The 22,117-nt window shown below is 46.3% G+C and overlaps 2 protein-coding genes and 1 long non-coding RNA gene across 6 annotated transcripts in view; 2 read left to right on the top strand and 1 right to left on the bottom strand.

Annotated features, from left to right (window-relative positions):
* The window catches only part of LOC125723304 (uncharacterized), a 16,071-nt gene extending 5,987 nt beyond the window's left edge, over positions 1–10,084 (bottom strand). Inside the window, exon 1 of one of the 2 annotated variants that reach the window (XR_007386852.1) lies at positions 9,948–10,084. This is a non-coding gene — a long non-coding RNA (uncharacterized LOC125723304). Of the gene's footprint in view, positions 1–1,432; positions 2,097–9,947 lie in introns of those variants that run through there. The other variant, XR_007386853.1, reaches the window with a different exon arrangement.
* LOC125723259 (chemerin-like receptor 2) lies at positions 8,819–22,117 on the top strand. Of its 3 annotated transcripts, XR_007386842.1 has the most exons (3): positions 10,224–10,437; positions 18,666–21,368; positions 21,739–22,117. XR_007386842.1 is itself a non-coding variant. In XM_048999698.1 (2 exons), exon 2 carries the CDS (start codon positions 18,682–18,684, stop codon positions 19,666–19,668), a length of 987 nt encoding a protein of 328 aa, XP_048855655.1. In that variant the 5' UTR covers positions 8,819–9,043; positions 18,666–18,681; the 3' UTR covers positions 19,669–22,117. The 3 variants fall into 3 exon arrangements, 2 of the variants coding, with proteins under 2 accessions (XP_048855655.1, XP_048855645.1); XM_048999698.1 differs by lacking the exon at positions 10,224–10,437 and adding an exon at positions 8,819–9,043 and having other exon boundaries at positions 18,666–22,117; XM_048999688.1 differs by having other exon boundaries at positions 18,666–22,117.
* Positions 21,176–22,117, top strand: part of LOC125723210 (chemerin-like receptor 1) — an 89,993-nt gene continuing 89,051 nt past the window's right edge. The window contains exon 1 of the mRNA XM_048999624.1: positions 21,176–21,217. The gene's annotated coding sequence lies outside the window, so the exon portion shown is untranslated. The remainder of the gene's footprint in view (positions 21,218–22,117) is intronic.

Raw genomic sequence — 22,117 nt, 5'->3', positions numbered from 1 at the left:
CATGACCAAACTCTTTAAAATCTTTAAAAAAGATGTAGTTTTACTCAAATAATACCGTAAAATCTAAGTTTTTCAGACATTTTCAACATTACAATATTTAATTGTAAAATGTATGCATATTTATTTGTTTTCACAGAAAATATTTATAATTTCAACATTTTATTACAGTAAAAAACTAAGTTTTATCCAGTCTCACAATTAACGGTTATTCAATCTATTTAATACAGTAAAAGGAAGTTTTTGGTTTTACGCTCCATTACCGTTGGAATTTGACGGTGTTTTGCTGTATATTTTACTGACTTTTGTTACAGTATACTTTTCGTTGCAGACCTTGTGTGGATTACCCCAGCTGCCTCTCGCCTGCTCTCTTATTGTTGTGCTTCTGCAGGGGTGAGAGGCTGCATCTAATGGTCTTTTCTGTTGGGCAGATGATGCACTGACGTTTTGCCTTTTCCCTTGCAGTGCATGATCCAAACCAGACAATCATAGAGGATGTAAGGACAGATTCTGTGATAGCCGTGTAAAACTCAGCTTTATGGCAGCTTGGATTTCCTCTTCTGTGCCTTTTTGATGACGGAGGCAGTGCTGACCTCCCATTTCAGGTTTTGTGAGATTGTAATCACATAGAATTTGAATGATTCTACAGTACTTGGATTACCTCTGTGCCACTAATGATGAGGGGAAGTGGCTAGCAAGGTTGTCTCCTAAAGTTCACAACCATCTCCATAGTCTTAAGAGTGTTAAGCTTCAGGTTGTTTTGGCTGCACCAAGAGACTAGCTGGACCACATCTGTATGCTGACTCATTTCCATCATCTATCAGACCTTTTTAGTGTTGTGTCATCTGCACACTTCAGAAGCTTTACAGATGTGTCTCCAGAAGTCCAGTTATTTGTATATAGTGAGTAGAGTAATGGAGACAATACACAGCCATGTGGTGCACTGGTGCTGAGGGTCAGAGTCCAAAGTGATCATCCCCGACTTCACATCCTGTTTGCTGTCAGTCAGAGAGTCAGTAACCCAATGGCATGTGGCATCAGGAACAGACAACTGTGTAAGTTTAGTTTGTAACAGAGATGGGATTATAGTATTGAAGGCAGAACTATACTCAAACAGAATCCTGGCATAGGTACCAGGAGACTCTAGGTCAGGGGTTTCCAACTCTGGAGAGTTACTGTGCTATACACAAACTGCAGATGGTCTGACAGGGAGTCTGTGATGAATTTCAGGTAGACAAGTGTGGCGATGTGGAAGGGGGGGGGCGAGATCAGAATTATAGATGACCCAATGTGACTACACCACCCCAGGAACTCCCACCTGAGGACCTACCCACCATTACCTTAACCCACCAGGGCACAGGTGACAAAAGCACAGTAACATCATTACACCAGCCTACATATATATAAAAACAAATTCCACCTCCCTTCCTTTTACCTGTGAGGAGTGGGGTCGTTGCTGCTATGTAACTGGAAGGCGCTGAGATCAACTGCATCATCAGGTGTTGATGGTGATAATCAGGTTTCCGTTAAACAGAAAACAAAAGTCCTTCTCCGTGCTGATCAGTATTCATAACTCGTCTACTTCATTGTAAAAAAAATCGCAGGTTCCCAAGGATAATTCCTGGTAGCAATGAGCTTAGTCCTCTGTTCCCAAAGCACACCTGAATGCCATTGTGCTTTCCCGGTTTCCTTCGTTTCACCAGGGCTACTGCACTATCCCCAAAGAATCAAGAATTATACCCACATCTGTAGGAGCTTCTTGTGGAAAAGTCTTCTGCATATTAAGTAAATTATCTCTAGTGTAAGACCCTGTTTGGATCAGAACTAAGAACATTTACAAAAACAAACAGAATGCATTGGAGCAACATGCTGAGGCGATGACCCGTGGCACCATCTTGTCATCAATTGCTTAGACCAGGGGTGTCCAATCTTATCCGCAAAGGGCCGATGCGTATGCAGGTTTTCACTGCAACTCCCTAATTAGATTACTAATTAGAGGACTGATTGGCTGAAGGGTCCTCATACTTGGGTTTGAACACCTGACCTACAGGTTACCCAAAAAACCTGCATACACACCGGCGGATAAGATTGTACACCCCTGGCTTAGACCAATCAGCCATAACATTAAACCCACTGATGGGTGAAGTGAATACAATACAGTACATTTATTTTATAATATAGTGCCTTTCACAACAAAGTTGTCCCAAAGTTCTTTACAGGTTTGTAATGTGATACATAAAACATAATTAGAGAAATATAGAGAATGGGAAAAAGGAAGGAAAAAAATGAATAAAGAAAGCCAGAAGACAACAGAGGAGAGGAACCAAAAACTCCTAAGAAGGGAGAAAAAAAGCCTCTGGGGGGTCCAAGGTCAACTGGGTGCCCACCCCCCTGGGCAGACTAACATTACTGAAAACAGAAAAGAGTGGACATGCTTGCTAAAAGGGAGGTATGAGCTGTGATTAAGGATCAAGACAAAGTCCATCAATGAGTCGGTTATCCATGTTGGCCTGTGAAGAGTAGCCAAAGCCTTTTCTCCACATTGGGCTGTGTCGGGTGGCACAGAAGGCTGCACCCATGATGACACAGTTTGTATGATCCATTTGCGATGTAACCCCTCCAAAGGACTGAACCCGGTCTCCAGCTCATATGGTGCCCAGGGTGGGCACCACCCCAACATGTGGGAAGGCAGAGAGCATGGATGGTCAGAACATGCGTTGACACATAAACAGACAAGCATAGTAGATAAAAATTACATGTAAAGCAGCACCAACAGCCATAGTTATGTTGTCTTAGGTTGTGAGAGATTTAAAGACCAAGACCAAATCGGCATCCCGAACATAGGCTGGTGAACCATTCCACAATATACTGTAGGGGCCCTGTAGCAGAATGCTTCACTGCACACTCTCACTATATTTATATATGGAACGACAAAGAAACCTGCGTTCTGTGACCAGAGTGGACGACGCGGCTTGTAAACTTGTAGTAATTCTGTCAGGTAGGCAGGAACTAGACCTTTAAGTGTCATATATGTAAGTAGGAGAACTTTGAAATCAGCTCTAAACTTTATGGGAAGCCAATGCAGTAAACTAAGAACAGGGTTATATGTTCAAACTTCCTGCTCCTTACACCTAGGTTACGGGCTGAGCTGCTGAGGGAAAAGTTCAGCCCTTTGGAGTGAATTGCAGAGATTATAATATTCCTGTCATGCATTAAACCAGGGAAGCACGAGCAGAGACGGAAAATCAGGAAAGATGGGGTTTAATTACAAATACGGCCGGCAAAACGTAGACGGACAATACAATGACCGGACAAACTGAAACATGGACTAAATACATAGGACTAATGACAACAACCAGAAACAGCTGATGACAGAGGATTCCACACGACGTTAACGAGGGGGGCGTGGCACACAGAGGGAGCAGACGATTGGGGCAGGACAGGACTCTAAGGACCCCCCCCCCCCCCCCCCCCAAAGGTGTGCTTAAGGGGAGCGAAGCGATGGCGACCGAGGACACAACAGCACCTGGGGAGACAAAAGCAACAACTTCAACTGGGCACAGGAAACAGCACAGACACACAGAACAAACACAAGGTGACCAACTCAGACAACAGACGACAAACCACAGGGAGCGCAGACATGCACAGGGGCACCAAAAAAGGAAACATGGGATCCGGGGACACTAGAGGGGACAACGGAGGAACTATACCAGGGGGCACACCTATAGGAGGTACAAAGGGACCGGCAGGGGACGAAGGCACAGAAGGATGGGAAGGAAACACAGGGGGCACAAAGGGACCAGAAGGGAACAATGATTGTGCAGGATGGAGAGTAAACGTGGGGGGCAAGCAACCAAAGTGCAAGGGGAACCAGGGAGCTGGAGGGACCCTCGGCAGGTATGAGGCGATACCATGGAAGTGGTTCCATGGTGACCAGTACAAACTGTATCAGAATGCAAGATGTTAACCTGACATAAGAATGAATGATGTTACTGTTTCAGGTTACATACTCCAAGGCTCCCTGAAAACCATGACACAGCAGAGGAAACGATCAAGAGGGACAAATGCATTGTGTACAGCAAAGGAAAAGCATATCTCCAGTGCAGAAACAACAATGTAATCAGCCACATCGGTGCCATAAGTGGGACAACTCCCTTGGGACAATGCCAGGGCTCTGCAGATCTCACGGGAGGAACAAAACCACCTCACACCATCAGCCAAATTTGCATCAACACATTTGGGGACCTACAAGTGTGACTATAGGCTTGGATGGAGAATGAATCAAAAGTAAATGTTGAAAATCTGTGTCCTACAATGTGGTATATGCTAGATATGAAATGAGTGGTATCACCATGGCAAGATCCAAAGAGCTCTCTGAGGCCTTCAGAAAGAAGCTTGTAGATGCATATGAGCCTGGGAAGGATATAAAAGGATCTCAAGAGAGTTTGGAATCGGCCATTCCACTGTCCAAAAAACAATTTACAAGTGGAGAACATTTCAAACAATTGCCAACATGACCAGGTCAGGCTGTCCTAGCAAGTTCAGCCCAAGAGCAGATGCTGAAAGAAATCTCCAAAAATCCTAAATTGTAATCATGGGACATACAGGAAGCTCTTGTGGTTTTTTTCTTCCTCTGCCAATCAGGAGTCAGGAGCCGCTTGTGTAGATCTTCAGATTCAGCCTTTATTGCCACAGTGAGGTTAAAGCCAAGGCTGGACACCCTGCAGGAGTGTGTCCAATACTGTACACATTTTTATACATTTTCTCATGTTGTAATATTATCTCGTCACTTAAGCATCATCATTTGTTTTTTCATTTCTTCAACCATTCACCATCGTTGTTTTCTCCCTTGATCCACATTTCTAAGTGATAAGTTTGTCAATCATATCTTTTAGTGTTTGTTCCCTCGGCTGAACATAACTGTGGCGTGACCATCTCTAGTTGTTTTTTTTTTTAAATACCCAGCCATGAACTTTTGGAGAACTCAGCTTGTTGCACATTGTCTGACTAGAGGGTTAATAATACAGTACATTTGTCCTTCATCATAGTGATAAGCTGCAGCACTAATAAAGTACATATTCATACATCAAATGCTAACAAAATAGCTAACAGATACAGAAACGTCTAAGCCAACACAAGGTGCTAATTCATACTTGTTTTTTGTCACATTGTGCACAGCAGTAACTGGTCTGCATTCTCTGAAGGTTACATAGTCACTCTCTGCACGGTTTACATCAGCTTCTTAATAGAGTCCTGATGATTACATTCTCTTTGTGTCATGTAGTGCTAAATAATATTCCATATACCCTGCGTGGAAGGCCAGTTCATCGTAGGTCACCTAACTGCATGTTTTAGCCTGTAGAAAGAAACCAGAGTATCTCCCCTCCCCCCAAAAAAACAGCTGGAGGTGGGAGGCTACAGTGTAAGATCCTATGCCACCCTGCTGACTTAATTCTGAATACATTCATATGTCCATTCTGCACTGGGTACCAGCCATGTTTTAGAGCACTTCAGATGCTTTTGTTTTTCTGTTGTACGGTGTGCCTACCTTCTTACTGTGTATTGTGCATGTGCACTTCATCATCAGATAAATTACTCCTGCACCCTATGATCCAGGTGAATCAGGTGATACGTGACAAGCATTTTCTTGTGTTACTTTGGGGGTACCAGTTTTACACCCTGGGGTTCCTAAGCCCTTATGTAGGGTGTTTGTCTTTGCAGCCTATCTCTCAGTGAACTGCATTTTTCAGTGCCTTTATATCCCAAAAGCAGAAGATGTGAATTCCCAGAAGGCAGGTGAGGTTCCTAACTAAAGAGTTTCAGGAAAGAGGCCTGTTCTTGGAACTTAACTCGTGATCAGAAAGCACCTCATTCAGCTATGATGGACACGAGGGAGTAAAAGAATCTATTTCACATATACACACTTTACCTCACAATAAATCCAAGAGTTTACTGCCCTGGCTCTTATGCCTTTATTTGATCATTTTATTCTAATCATTAAAGAATGTTATTCTGTTGAATAGAAACTGTGGTTTGCAGGGATGTGGCTTGGGAAAACGTATTTAGGGTAGTGCAAATATAAAATTGCAATCACAGATGTCACATTCCAACAATGACGGAGGCAGAAGCAGGTCAAAACAGTAAGGAGTTTATTGAAGACCTAGGAACAGGGCAAACAAAAGGTAGACCGCATGGGGTGAAACAAAAGGCAGATGTGGGGTCAAACAAAACACAGACCATGTGGGGTCAAACAAAAGGAACACCAGGGTGACCTCAATGACAGAACTGGGGAGTGCAAGACTGAAAGATGCTTTATACAGATCATGTGAAGGAACAGACAAAAGGCTCCTGGGGTAGTCCACATGAGGGCTGTAACGAGGCGTTAAAAAAAAAAAAAAAACCAAACAAGTAGAACGAAAGGGGCAGGGAGGCAGGGCATGACAACAAACTTACGTCACGCTGGCACCTGGCCAGGACCCATCTAGCCACACCTGGTCAGGTCCCACTCTACTTCCCCTGAATAGCAGACACAGCTGCAATAGCACCTGGTTTGTTTTTACATTATGTGCATAGCTGTCAGCACCTATATATATATATATATATATATATATATATATATACACTGAACAAAAATATAAACGCAACACTTTTGTTTTTGCACTCATTTTTCATGAGATGGACTTAAAGATCTAAAATGCATTCCAGATACACAATATTACCATTCCTCTCAAACATTTCTCACAAATCAGTCTAAATGTGTGATAGTGAGCACTTCTGCTTTGCTGAGATAATCCATCCCACCTCACAGGTGTGCCACATCAAGATGCTGATCTGACATCATGGGTAGTGCACAGGTGTACCTTATACTGCCCACAATAAAAGGCCACCCTGGAATGTGCAGTTTTGTCTCACAGCAAAATGCCACAGATGCCACAAGCATTGAGGGAGCGTGCAATTGGCATGCGGACAGCAGGAATGTCAACCAGATCTGTTGCTCGTGCATTGAATGTTCATTTCTCAACCATAAGCCGTCTCCAAAGGCGTTTCAGAGAATATGGCAGTACATCCAACCGGCCTCACAACCACAGACCACGTGTAACCACACCAGCCCAGGACCTCCACATCCAGCAGGTTCACCTCCAAGATCGTCTGAGACCAGCCACTCAGACAGCTGCTGAAACAATTGGTTTGCATAACCAAACACTTTCTGCACAAACGTCTCAGGGAAGCTCAACTGCATGCTCGTCGTCCTCATCGGGGTCTTGACCTGACTCCAGCTCGTCGCCGTAACAGACTTGAGTGGGCAAATGCGCACATTCGATGGCGTCTGGCACGTTGGAGAGGTGTTCTCTTCACGGATGAATCTCGGTTTGCATTGTTCAGGGCAGATGGCAGACAGCGTGTGTGGCGTCGTGTGGGTGAGCGCTTTGCTGATGTCAATGTTGTGGATCGAGTGGCCCATGGTGGTGGTGGGGTTATGGTATGGGCAGGCATCTGTTATGGACGAAGAACACGGGTGCATTTTATTGATGGCATTTTGAATGCACAGAGATACCGTGATGAGATCCTGAGGCCCATTGTTGTGCCATACATCCATGAACATCACCTCAGGTTTCAGCAAGATAATGCACGGCCCCATGTTGCAAGGATCTGTACACAGTTCTTGGAAGCTGAAAATGTCCCAGTTCTTGCATGGCCAGCATACTCACCGGACATGTCACCCGTTGAGCATGTTTGGGATGTGCTTGACCGGCGTATACGACAGCGTGTACCAGTTCCCACTAATATCCAACAACTTCGCACAGCCATTGAAGAGGAGTGGACCAACATTCCACAGGCCACAATTGACAATCTGATAAACTCTATGCGAAGAAGATGTGTTGCATTGCATGAGGCAAATGGTGGTCACACCAGATACTGACCGGTTCTGAGTCCCCAGACCCCCAATAAAGCAAAAAACTGCACATTCCAGGGTGGCCTTTTATTGTGGGCAGTATAAGGTACACCTGTGCACTACCCATGATGTCAGATCAGCATCTTGATGTGGCACACCTGTGAGGTGGGATGGATTATCTCAGCAAAGCAGAAGTGCTCACTATCACACATTTAGACTGATTTGTGAGAAATGTTTGAGAGAAATGGTAATATTGTGTATCTGGAATGAATTGTAGATCTTTAAGTCCATCTCATGAAAAATGGGAGCAGAAACAAGAGTGTTGCGTTTATATTTTTGTTCAGTGTATATATAAAAGAATGTTTGCAAGCATGTAAATCAATTCCTACCTCAAACACACAGGATGTTTTAAAAAAGTTGTGTAAAAGTTTGAAATGTTACAGTGTTATGAAGAATAATGAACCCCGCGACGACATGGGGAGAACATGCAAACTCCGTACACGTGTGACCCAGGCGGAGACTCGAACCCGGGTCCCAGAGGTGTGAGGCAACAGTGCTAACCACTGCACCACCATGCCACCCCTTATACTAAAACAAGTGAGGCCATCTCTCCAAAAGCTGAAACTTGCCTAAAACTAAGTCATGCTACAGGACAATGATGCCAAACACAGCAGCAAATGTATAAATATGCGTCTCTCGGGCAGGGAAGGGAGAGGCATTGTTGTCATACTGTATGTATGACGACATGGATGAAATAATACATACGGATAATGCCTGTACAATGATGAAGATGAGAGGTGATGCCAGTGGATGGAAACAAGGCAACATTTGACTAACTGCCTCCGTTAACTAAACTTCCTGCAAGTCACCTGACAGGATAGGGAAAGAATAGGGAAACGCTACATGCTGCCAGCAGGTGGCAGTAAACCAACCACTGTTGTTTTAAGACTTAGCGTACTGTAACAGAACAAATGCATTGTAATGAAAATAAGTATAGTGCATTATAGATAACAGCTTTAACTGGTACAAAAAGCCTTACATGAAGTTTTCCGGTTTTTCATACGGAAATTCTATAGTCTAAGTTTTGGGAATGGAGTGATTGTAAGTTGCTATTGTGGGGGTCTTTCTGCTTCGAAACAGACACTCAGCCAGGTTTGTGAATTTTATTTATTTTATTAGAAATTTATTAGAACATAAGAAATTTACAAACAAGAGGAGGCCATTCGGCCCATCAGGCTCATTTGGGGGAACTTAACTAATAGCTCAGAGTTGTTAAAATCTTATCTAGCTCTGATTTAAAGGAACCCAGGGTTTTAGCTTGCGCTACACTAGCAGGAAGACTATTCCGTACTCTACCTACACGCTGTGTAAAGAAGTACTTCCTCAAATTCAGTTTAAAATGTTTATCTCGCTAATTTCCACCTATGGCCACAAGTTGTAGTATTTAAATTAATATTAAAGTAGCTATTTAGCTGAATAGCATCCAGACCTCTTAGAATCTTATATACTTGGATCATGTCCCCCCTTAATCTCCTTTGCTCAAGGCTGAATACATTCAGTAAAGAAGTAAAGAACTCAAGTAGATTAGTTAAACTCGACCTACCTCTCCTAAATCCATGTTGGCTATCCCTCAGAATGTTATTTGAATCCAGGTAATCTACCATTTTCACTTTCATTATAGCTTCTATTACTTTTCCATTTATGCAAGTTAGCATGTCTAACTGCTGCTTGAAACTGATGTTACATAAGACGGTGTATCCGTCTAGGAAAGCCTCCAATAGAAAGGGCGAATTACTGTTTTTTTTTTCCCTGTGGAATGTTCAAGCTAGTTTCCCATGACTGTGACTTCTTCTACAGCAGGGGTCGGGAACCTTTTTGGCTGAGAGAGCCATGAACGCCATATATTTAAAAATGTAATTCCGTGAGAGCCATACAATATGTTTAAAACTAAATACAAGTAAAAGACCAACATTTTTAATGTACAATAAGTCTCTGAATTCTTTTTAATAACGCTGTTATGCTGTTGCTAACCAATGATGAATAAAGTACTTCTTACCATTAATGCGACTTATGGTGCTGAATGGTTCTGCTGGTGGCTTTGTAGTCTGGGTGATACGTCGTGAGGTTAAGCTTCATGCAGGCATTGAGACTTCCATCCGTTAAACGTGATCGTAGGTTGGTCTTAATGTTCTGTGATTGGCTCCAGCCACCTGCAACCATGAACATGAGCGGTAGGAAATGAATGGGTTGAAATACATGAGCATGTTTTATATTTTTAACGTTATTATTTTTTTTATTAAAGATTTGTCTGTGAGCCAGATGCAGCCATCAAAAGAGCCACATCTGGCTCGCGAGCCATAGGTTCCCGACCCCTGTTCTACAGTATGTTGAATGAATATCAGAGAGGATTTGACATAGAGAAAATTCAGCTTGAATGAATACTTTTTATCTACAGATTTTGGAAATCAAATTATTGCAACTATAACACAATATAAAGTGTGCAATTTTTGTCTACAAACTTCGTATTTTAAGGCACTTCTTTGACAGTAAGTTTCTTTTTTAATTTTTTGTTTTTTAGGGAAACATCTGTATTTGTATTTATGCAAATATTTCATGGCAATAATGTATAATCTGTAACATGTTTAAAAACATGTTTTAGGATGCTTTCTGTTGGATGATTATGCAAAATCATTGAGTTTTGCAAGAGATAAAAAAAATGTTTGTACATTCTTGCAGGAGAGGAAACATTCATACTAAGCAAAGTAAAAGCCAGGGATGAGGTTCTCCTATAACTGTGTTTTAGAGTGTTACAAAAACTTGAAAGGTACTGACCCATGCTGAAGTTCTGAACTCTTCTATGGCATCATAGGAGTGGCATAAAACAGAAAAGAAAATACGGCAGAAATAGAGGGAAAGCAAAAGCTGTAGGGAAAATGCAATCTAAGTCTGCAGGTTGAGTTAAAAAATAACATTAGATTAGTTAAGAGGAATGTACAAAGGAAGATTGCACCGGAAGCTGGAAAGATGACATTAAAAGTTTCTTCTAATATTTTAACTCCAAAAGAGCTCTAAAAGCAGAAATCACTAATTTGAAGGATAGTGAGGGTCTTATAATTGAAAATGAAATTGATATGGGAGATGAGTTTTGTCATGACCCGGCTCGTCGGCTCCTCGTGTGTGCCACGCCCCCTGATTACCCGCGTGTGCGTCCCTGATTGTCTCCAGCCTTGTCTGATTACTTTGCTTAGTCTTGTCCTGTTTTAAGTCCTGGTCTTGCCTGTTACCCTTGTCCGTCATTGTGGATGTTTGTTAGTCCCTGTCCGATGCTCCCTAGTCCCCGTTACTCTAATAAAACCCCGTTATTCCCCGTACCTGGTTTCCCTTGCCTGTTTCCCGCACGATCGCCGTCTCCAGTATTTCCGGATCGTGACAGAATGACGGACCCAAAGAAGAAGCGGAGAGAGAGGAAGAGGCTCCCTCAAGAGCCGATCTCTCTCGGCGCCTGCTCGCTCTCCAGGCTTTGGCTTCCGGCGGAGGACGAGAGGGAGGTACCTGCCCTACCTCCAGCCCGGGGGCCGACCACACGCGTCCCCGATCCTGCGTGGAAGTACTGGCTCTCAAGTGAGGACGAGGACGAGGAGCCCTTCCACTACCCGGAGCCAGAAGCCTTTCTTCCACCGTCCGTTTTCACGGACATCGCGCCGCCTCCCGCAACCGCCAGGCGCCTGCGAGGGAGACGGAGGAGAACGGCGATCGCCCGTACGGAGGACCTCCCTCCGTCATTGCCGGCGGACCCCGCTCCCGTGCGGCCGCCATTGCCGGCGGACACCGCTCCCGTGCGGCCGCCATTGCCGGCGGACCCCGTTCCCGTGCGGCCGCCGCCGCCTGCGCAGCCGTCTTCGCTGCCGCCGCCACCCATGATCCTCGCTGACAGGTACTTCACCCTCCAGGGACTGTATTGGAGGGTGATGGGAGAACCGGCCCCACAGGGCCCTCCGGAGGGGGAAAAGCTCGCAGTGCAACTGGGGCAGGATTTCGCCTCTTTCACTCCAGAATCCCCGTATTCGGATCTGGAGAGGATGGCTGAAGACCTCCGGAGGCTGATCAAGCTCCGGAGAGCTCCGGAAGCGCCCCCTCCGCCTGCAGCTCCAGGGCAGGCGCCCCCACTGCAGCAGCCTGCAGCTCCAGAGCAGGCGCCCCCACTGCCTCCAGTTCCTGACCGTGCTCCAGTTCCTGCAGAGGCACCCCCACTGCAGCCGCCTGCTGCAGCTCCCGGGCAGGCGCCCCCACTGCAGCCGCCTGCTGCAGCTCCCGGGCAGGCGCCCCCACTGCAGCCGCCTGCTGCAGCTCCAGGGCAGGTGCCCCCTCTGCAGCCACCTGCAGCTCCAGGGCAGGCGCCCCCTCTGCAGCCGCCTGCTGCAGCTCCCGGGCCGGCGCCCCCACTGCAGCTACCTCCAGTTCCTGACCGTGCTCCAGTTCCTGCAGAGGCACCCCCTCTGCAGCCGCCTGCTGCAGCTCCCGGGCAGGCGCCCCCACTGCAGCCACCTGCTGCAGCTCCAGGGCAGGTGCCCCCACTGCAGCCACCTGCAGCTCCAGGGCAGGCGCCCCCTCTGCAGCCGCCTGCTGCAGCTCCCGGGCCGGCGCCCCCACTGCAGCCAGCTCCAGTTCCTGACCGCGCTCCAGTTCCTGACCGCGCTCCAGTTCCTGACCGTGCTCCAGTTCCTGCAGAGGCACCCCCTCTGCAGCCGCCTGCTGCAGCTCCAGGGCAGGTGCCCCCACTGCAGCCACCTGCAGCTCCAGGGCAGGCGCCCCCTCTGCAGCCGCCTGCTGCAGCTCCCGGGCCGGCGCCCCCACTGCAGCCACCTCCAGTTCCTGACCGCGCTCCAGTTCCTGACCGCGCTCCAGTTCCTGACCGTGCTCCAGTTCCTGCAGAGGCACCCCCTCTGCAGCCGCCTGCTGCAGCTCCCGGGCAGGCGCCCCCACTGCAGCCGCCTGCTGCAGCTCCCGGGCAGGCGCCCCCACTGCAGCCACCTGCTGCAGCTCCAGGGCAGGTGCCCCCACTGCAGCCACCTGCAGCTCCAGGGCAGGCGCCCCCTCTGCAGCCGCCTGCTGCAGCTCCCGGGCCGGCGCCCCCACTGCAGCCACCTCCAGTTCCTGACCGCGCTCCAGTTCCTGACCGCGCTCCAGTTCCTGACCGCGCTCCAGTTCCTGACCGCGCTCCAGTTCCTGACCGCGCTCCAGTTCCTGACCGCGCTCCAGTTCCTGCAGAGGCACCCCCTCTGCAGCCGCCTGCTGCAGCTCCCGGGCAGGCGCCCCCACTGCAGCCACCTGCTGCAGCTCCAGGGCAGGTGCCCCCACTGCAGCCACCTGCAGCTCCAGGGCAGGCGCCCCCTCTGCAGCCGCCTGCTGCAGCTCCCGGGCCGGCGCCCCCACTGCAGCCACCTCCAGTTCCTGACCGCGCTCCAGTTCCTGACCGCGCTCCAGTTCCTGACCGCGCTCCAGTTCCTGACCGCGCTCCAGTTCCTGACCGCGCTCCAGTTCCTGACCGCGCTCCAGTTCCCGGGCAGGCGCCCCCCCCCGCGGCCTGACCGTGTTCCTGTCCCGGCGCCCCGACGACCTGACCGTGTTCCTGTCCCGGCGCCCCGGCGGCATGCAGCAGCTCCAGAGGCGCCCCCTCCGCCTGCAGCAGCTCCAGAGGCGCCCCCTCCGCCTGCAGCAGCTCCAGAGGCGCCCCCTCCGCCTGCAGCAGCTCCAGAGGCGCCCCCTCCGCCTGCAGCAGCTCCAGAGGCGCCCCCTCCGCCTGCAGCAGCTCCAGAGGCGCCCCCTCCGCCTGCAGCAGCTCCAGTCCCTGTCCTAGTCCCCGAGGTGGTCCTGGACAACTCCATCTTGGCTCCTCCCTCTTCGGAGGTGGAGGAGCTGGAATGGGACCCCTCGGGGACAGAACTCGTAACCCCTAGTCCCTCGCCCCGGCGAGATCGACCCCGAACTAGGGTCGGCTTGTCTGTGTCCCGCAGGGGAAGGGGACACAGACGCAGGGCTGGGGTCCCGCCCGCCCTGCCCCCTGGCTCGCCCTCCCTCGCCTGCGCTGGGGCTCGGTTGGCGCCTGCGGGTCCTGGCCCTCCGGGTCGGCTGTCGCCTGCAGGTCCCTCTCCGGTGCCTCGTCGCCCTGCCTCGCTCCCCTCTCTGGGTCCTGGTCGGTCGCCTGGGGGTTCCCCGACGGCGGCTCCTCGGTCGCCTGCGGGGCCCTTACCTCCGGCCCTTTCCCGGACGTCGCCGCCTGCTGCGGCTCCCCCCTCCTCCGGGCCTTCGCCCTGGCCCCTTCCTACTCCCTCGTCCCCTTCCCCGGTGCTCCCTCCTGCTCCCTCCCTGGCCCCTCCGCGGGTCCCTCGCCCTGTCTCCTCGGCCCCTCCGGGGTCCCCTCCGGCTCCGGCCTCCCGGCCGCCTGCGGCCCCTCCGGCTGCCTCCCGTCGCCCGCTGGGGCTCCCTCGGGCTCCCCTTGGTACCCCCTCCTTCTCGCCCTATGCCTCTGCCTTCGTACCTCATGTCTTTGCCCCGTCTGCTTTTGTTCCTCGCCCGTCTGTTCCGCCCTTTCCTGCTCCTCGTTTCCCGATGTCCCCTCCTTGCACTCCCGCTCCTAGTGTCCCGCCTGTCCCTCCTATCTCTCCCTTCCTGGTCTGTCTCTCCGCTTTCCCGGTCCTGTGTCGAGTCGTGTCTTACGTTCTGTCTCTCGCTATGTTTTGTGCCTCTGTCCTGTTTCCGGTCTCTCGTTAGTTTTGTTCTTTTCTCGGTCCCGGTTCCTGTGTCCCGTTCGTCGCCTCCTCCCTGGCGCGCCCGGTGAAGCGCGCCTTTGGGGGGGGGTTCTGTCATGACCCGGCTCGTCGGCTCCTCGTGTGTGCCACGCCCCCTGATTACCCGCGTGTGCGTCCCTGATTGTCTCCAGCCTTGTCTGATTACTTTGCTTAGTCTTGTCCTGTTTTAAGTCCTGGTCTTGCCTGTTACCCTTGTCCGTCATTGTGGATGTTTGTTAGTCCCTGTCCGATGCTCCCTAGTCCCCGTTACTCTAATAAAACCCCGTTATTCCCCGTACCTGGTTTCCCTTGCCTGTTTCCCGCACGATCGCCGTCTCCAGTATTTCCGGATCGTGACAAGTTTAATGATTATTTTACACGGGGGTTCACAGTAGAGAACCTGCCACCATTTAGTACAAATATAGCGTCATCTATGACCAATACATGTACAACTGAGGCTGTTATAAATAATAAATCACAAGGCCCTGATAGCATTTTACCTATAGTTTTAAAAGAGATGAGGGATATTATTAGCCAACCATTAATGTTCCTGTGATGATCGGTCGGGGAAGCAGGATACGGGAGCCCGAAATCTAAAACAAAGGGGTTTATTACGGAGCAGGCAGACAAGGGAGCACACGGTCAACATAATTAATGACAGACCTGGGGAAACAGACTTGAACGTGGACTGAAATACACTGGACAAGCCGGAAACAGCAGCAAACAGCTGATCACAATCGGGAATAAACAGCCAAATTGTTCAGGCAAATGGCTATTTTAATATTAGTTTAAATACTACAACTTGTGGCCATAGGTGGAAATTAGCGAGATAAACATTTTAAACTGAATTTGATGAAGTACTTCTTTACACAGCGTGTAGGTAGAGTACGGAATAGTCTTCCTGCTAGTGTAGCGCAAGCTAAAACCCTGGGTTCCTTTAAATCAGAGCTAGATGAGATTTTAACAACTCTGAGCTATTAGTTCAGTTCTCCCAGAATGAGCTTGACGGTCTCCTCTCGTTTGTAAATTTCTTATGTTCTTATGTTCGAAAAGCAATAGGGAAAAAGCAATAAAGAAAAGAATTTTATTCTTAATAGTTTTTTTTTGTTGTTCAACATTTATTTTCTTATTGTTTTACAGACATTCTTTTTTATGACACTCCTATGACTCCATATTGTTCTACATTTTCTCTCCGAACTTAAACCTAGTCATACTTTACGCTTTCCGCATGCACTTTTGGAGACTTCCATGCTGGGAATGGGCTGGGGGACCCGCCTTCCTTTCCAATAAATAAATAAATGAATGAATGCATATTTAATGGGGCATTATGTATTTTGAGGTCAGTTCGCTGCACATGCAGAGCGCCAGGATAAAACATATACCTAATGAGGATTGTAGTTTTGTATTAGACAAAATCATCATGGAATTTATAAGTCAATAGAAAATGGAAAGTACCAAAAGTACAATATCAAAAGTATGGTACCTGGTGCGGTAGAAAAGCGTGCAAAGCTTCTGCGCAGAAGAAACTCACTTCCAGAAGTTGCAGTGCCTTACCATTTTTCAGATATTATGGGAAGGCAAAAATATTGGTTCAAAATAGACATACAGTGGAGCCTGTGGTTCACAAACACAATCTGTTCCAGGAAAATGGTCGTGAACCAATTTGTACGCGAACCAAGACAATTTTCCCCACAAGAAAGCATTGAAATTCGATTGACTCGTTCACAAGCCTAGCAAATAATTTTTGTTAATACATTTTCTGTTTTTATAGTAAAAACTTTAATGAAGAACACAATATAGTGCGGCAGCAGGCGGACCGAAGCATTATGGGAGCAGAGAGAGACACGGAGACTTGCTTGCCGGGGAAACCACGCTCTTTATTAACAGTCCTGAACCCTTGTATGTAACAAAAGTCTAATGAAACATCTTTAATTGTTACTTTCTATCCCCTCAAACCTTTTTTTAGAGTGGAAGGTTGATTTGAACCACTTTTAAGTATCACTCATCAATGTTGACATGCCGTGAGTGGCCCTCACTTTCCGAACCGCACACCTCTGAAATGAGCTGTTAAATATTGTGGCATCGGGTGGACCGAGGCATCGCAGGAGCAGAGGGAGAGACTCGCTTGCTGGAGAGAACACGCTCTTTATTGGTAGTCCTGAAAAGGACTACATCAGGCACCCAATGAGCAGTGAAGCAATTATGCATAGGGAACACAAGGTTATCAGACGCCGAACTGTAAGATGCACACATGGTGGGAGATTTACGTAAGCTAAATACACACGGTGGTCGGACTGGGTACACACAAGACATGGCTAAACACACGTACAACAATAAGGAAATCTAACCGTTAACAACAAGAGCTATTTACAACTTGCACGTGGAGCATGCTGGGACATGTGCACCAGAGGTCGACTGTCCCGGCGATCAACACCCCCAATCTCCACCTCAGTTCTGATGCGAGTCCCAGAGGTTCACTGGCAGCCCCCGGTGCATTAATTACCAAGGTGTATGATAAAAAAAATACATCTCTACTTATAATACAATACCCTACATTCACTTCTTTTTGCCCTCTGTTCTACTCTTTTCGAAAGCATTGAAATGTAGCTCATACTTACCTGAAAGTAGTATTTTTCTTGGGAAATTAATAATATGTACATAAGTTTATGTTAAACCATTAAAAAAATATTAAAATGAACTTGTACTGTACAGTGCTTATTTTTTTGTGGAGAGTAATTGACACAATGATAACTTTTTAGGTATATTAAAATTGTAATTTTTTGTTGTAATTTGATGATTCTTAACCATTTCCTCCAGTTTGGTAGCCAAAAATCAGTAACACAAAACTGCATAAAAATCTTTCAACTTTATTGCATGTAACCCACAATTAATTTGTATGGTATGCTTGTGTTTACAAAAATGTGGATTGTAATTAGCATAATTAAAATCAGCTGATGAAAAGAGCTCATCAAGCAAATACTTTCTTGTTTGATTTGGCTATAATGATTGTGAGTGCGTTGTGATCTGAGTTCTGAATGCTGTGCATATATAGTATTAGAGGAGAAGAATTATCAGACTGCTTCAGGGCCAAGTTTTATGGTGAAACTTGAACACATTTCCAATGGTGGAAGTAGCTATCCTAGCTTTTTTGCTGAAAGGACTGAGGCCCCATTAACATAACCCTGCCCCCAAACTGGGCATAGCCATAACGTACACTATGTTTGTGTTGGTTGCATGTATGATGCATATATAAATCAGTGATTCTCGACCCAGTCATCATGGACTCCCAGAGAGTCCACATTTTTGCTCCCTCCAAACTTCCAGCACCGCTAAACCAAACTATCAAGAATGCCAAATACCTGTTAGAGGCATGTTGGGAAACTCTGGACTAGGTTGAGACACGGTGATTCAATATGAAGAAATTCTTGTGAAATTTGGTTAGGTGGAGAAGCCTCTGAGTGGGGACACAGAGATAAAATATAGTTTTGTTGAGAAATATTTATGTCAGCTGTTATTGTCACTGCACTGTTTTTGTAGCAAGATCCAGCCATAACCACATGCCCAGTCATGACCCTGGAATTCATCCCAGGAAGCAGAGGTCACTGCTTGTACAGTTGGAAGTTCGTTGGGTTTTAGGAAGATGGATTCAGTTGAATAAATAATTGTGACGATCGCGCTGGAAGCGGGCGATCGTCGGGCAGGCTAGCGAACAGGAAACAAGCAGGTAGTCAGGATCGGGACAAACAGGGGATTTATTATGGTAAAGGAGGACGAAAACCGGGTACTGACGCTCACAAACATCAATGACAGACAAGGAAAACTGGGGAGACCAGGACTTAAATACACAAGACTGATTGAAAGCAAACGGAAACAGCTGGGTACGGTTCGGGAAACACACGTGGGTAAGCAGGGGGCGTGGCACACAGGAGGAGCGGACGAGCCGGGCGTGACAATAATATCTCTTAATTTGTTTTTTTTTTTTTTAGGAAAAGAATAAATACCATGGCTGGTAACGGGACCTTCGATTATGACTACAATGAACCTGATGTTTTGGATAAATTACATACGGAAGCAGAAGAAATGAATAATTTAATATACATGTACACAGGGATGTACAGCATCACCATTCTCTTGGGAGTACCGTTAAATATTCTGGTCATCATCACTCTTTTCCGTAGAATTGGGAATTATGAAGCTGCCATCTGGCTCTTGGGCATGGCCATCTCAGACCTGATCTTCTGCCTGTTCCTGCCATTTCGCATTTTCTCTGCCTGGGAAAACTTCACCTGGAGGTTTGGGTGGATACTGTGCAAGCTGAATTCATTTGTGCCATTCATGTCCATGCATTCGACGGCCGTCGTTCTTAGCTTCATGAGCCTGGAGCAGCTGTTCTTCAACAGATTATCTTGTACTAGCTGCAGGTTTAATGCGTCAAAACTCATGTTACTGATTTCTTGGTTTGCTGCAGCTGTCCTGAGCTGCCCATCCCTGGTGTACAGGGTAGTTCAGTACAAGAATAACGGGGTGGTGTGCATGGACAATTATGAGTATGAAACCACCGGGCTGGTAACCTCAGAGGGGCTAAAGAGAAAAAGCGCTGTGCTGTACATGCGATTCATCTTTGGAATCATACTTCCTGTAGCTTCAGCAGCCATCTGTTGTTGCTTATTGGTCTTGAGGAAGAACAGTTTCCAAATTAAGTCATCTGTGAATTATCACATCACAAAGGCCCTGGTCATTGGCCACTGCCTGTGCTGGCTGCCTTGTCTATGTCTGCCACTCTGGCAGCACCACTCAACTACAGAAATTTCTCCCATTTTCGCAATTATCGTACCTGTTAGCAATGCACTTGCAGCCATGAGCGGGTGTATCAAGCCTATCAGCTACATCATTATTGGCTTGCACTTTTGCCTTCCCTGGATGAAGGATGATTGCACCACAACCCAGGATGGGGAAATTGAGATAACTGATCTAACTGATTTAAAATAAAACAAATTTCTTTTCCTTTTTTTCTTACTGTTTGTGAAAGAATCAATAGGTTGAGGAACATATACACATATCATGTGTTATCTGCTGTAATGTGCTATTTTCTGTATGCATTAATGGCCAATGGCCTAGTTTAGGTACAGTACGCTTATAGTTAAAGCAACCGTGCATTTTCCAGTATCTGAAGTAAAGCCGGATGTCTTAAAGTCAATATATTGAAACAAATATATACTTTGTCATGGTTTGCATAAGTGCTTTGACTTCTTTGAGACATACAGTTAGGTCCATATATGTTTGGGCACTGATTCAAGTTTTACTATTTTACTTGTTTACTGAAATATATTCCAATTGAAGTTATACAATGGTCATGGACATAAAGTGCAGACTCTCAGATTTCATCTTAGGGTATCCACATTCAAACTGGATGAAGGGTTTAGGAGTTTCAGCTCGTTAACATGTGCCACCCTCTTTTTAATGGGACCAAAAGTAATTGGACAATTCACTTAAAAGCTATTTCATGGACAAGTGTGGGCAATTCCTTCGTTCTTTCATTATCAATTATGCAGATAAAAGGCCTGGAGTTGATCTGAGGTGTCTTGTTTGCATGTGGAAGATTGAGGTGTGAACATACAGCATGCGGTCAAAGTAACTCAGTATGCAAGTGAAACAGGCCACCCTTAGGCTGCGAAAACAGGAAAAAACTATTTGAGAAATTGCCACAACATTAGGAGTGGAAAAATCCACAGTTTGGTATATCTTGAGAGAGAAAGAAAGCTGTATAAGCCTTAAGATAAATAACAGAAAGGCTAGATTGAACATCTAAAAAATGGCCTCAGTAAGATGAAACCAAGATCAACCTGTATCAGAATTATGGAAAGAATAAAGTATGGAGAAGGGCTGGAACAGCTTATGATCCAAAGAACACTGCATTACCTGTAAAACATGGTGGAGGCAGTGTGATGGCTTGGGCGTGCATGGCTGCCAGTGGCTCTGGGTCTTTCGTGTTTCTTGATGATGTGACACAGGATGGAAGCAGCCGAATGAATGCTGAGGTGTTCAGAGGCATCATGTCTGCTCAAATCCAGCCAAATTGATTGGGCGGTGTTTCAAAATACAGATGGACTATGACCCAAAACACACAGAAAAAGCAACGTAGGACTTTATTAAAGCAATATATGAGCCCCTGAAAGGAAGGGATTGTGTAAAAAAATTACTTTAGTTCCCCACATTTTTATGCAATGTTTTTGTTCTACCCACTGAATTAAAGCTGAAAGTCTGCACTGCATCTGACTTGTTTCTTTTAAAATTTATTGTGGTGATGTACAGAACTTAAAATATTTATGGTCCTGACTGTATAAGGGAGGGTGGTTGCATGAAAAAGACCGAGAGTCTGGGACATTAGGTGGAGGACGCTGCTGAGTCACTGCTGAGTCAAGCATTACCACCAAAAAAGGACCTGGAAAAAGGACGTATGACTCTGAATGTATACAAGATGACAAGTCCTGTTTTTGACTGGCTATTCTAGATGTCCTCTGTGGTCATTGTTCACAAGGTGAGGTGGTAGCTTTTATTTACTTGTTTTTTCATACCTAACCTAATAATGTACATTCAGACATCCATCCATCCATTTTCCAAACCGCTTATCCTACTGGGTCGCAGGGGGTCTGGAGCCTATCCCGGAAGCACATTCAGACATTGTGCTGGTAAATATTACAATGTCTTAACCTTTTATGTTAAAAAAAACATTAATTATTGTGTAATATTCTCTGAACAGAAGATGCAATTGTATCCCATCTGATTGTGCATTTCTTATCTGTTCCAGTTATGAGCTGAAAGCCATTTAGCTTTGCTGACTTTTCATTCTTGACATTATTAGCTGACCAGCTCCTAATGATCTTAGCAGCCTGTTAGGTTCATATTAATTCAGATTGTCTGCAAAGTATGTAAACTGGGAAAAGACCATTCAGTGATTTGTAAAAACAAAGTAGATTGTAAAGGCAGCTGGAAGCTAGTGTAAGGAGTGAAGGACTGGAGTAATGTGTTTGCTCTTCTTTGCTCTAATTAACATTCTAGCAGCAGCATGTGGGATGAGCTGGAGCAGTCTTAAGGATTTTTTGGGAAGTTCGTACAGGACAGAATTATAATAATCCAAGCGACTGAAGATGAAGGAATGAATACGTTTTTTCAAGGTCATACTTGGACAACAGGCCTCTGATTTTAGAGATGCCCATATGGAAGTTTTTTTTTTTTTAAATAGCATATGACTCTTCTACATTTTACCATTCAAGCTTTTGATATGACATTCAAATAAACAAGAAACTAATATCAACTTATTCTGTCATTTGACTTATGTGCTTTATTGATGTGAAATACATATGAAATGAATGTACCATCAAATGTGTAAGTCATGTACACTCATGTACAATCGATATTAAATGCATATGTCATTTGT

The sequence above is a fragment of the Brienomyrus brachyistius genome, chromosome 2 (assembly GCF_023856365.1).
Source record: "Brienomyrus brachyistius isolate T26 chromosome 2, BBRACH_0.4, whole genome shotgun sequence".
NCBI lineage: Eukaryota > Metazoa > Chordata > Actinopteri > Osteoglossiformes > Mormyridae > Brienomyrus > Brienomyrus brachyistius.
This window is presented reverse-complemented; position numbering and strand designations above follow the sequence as displayed.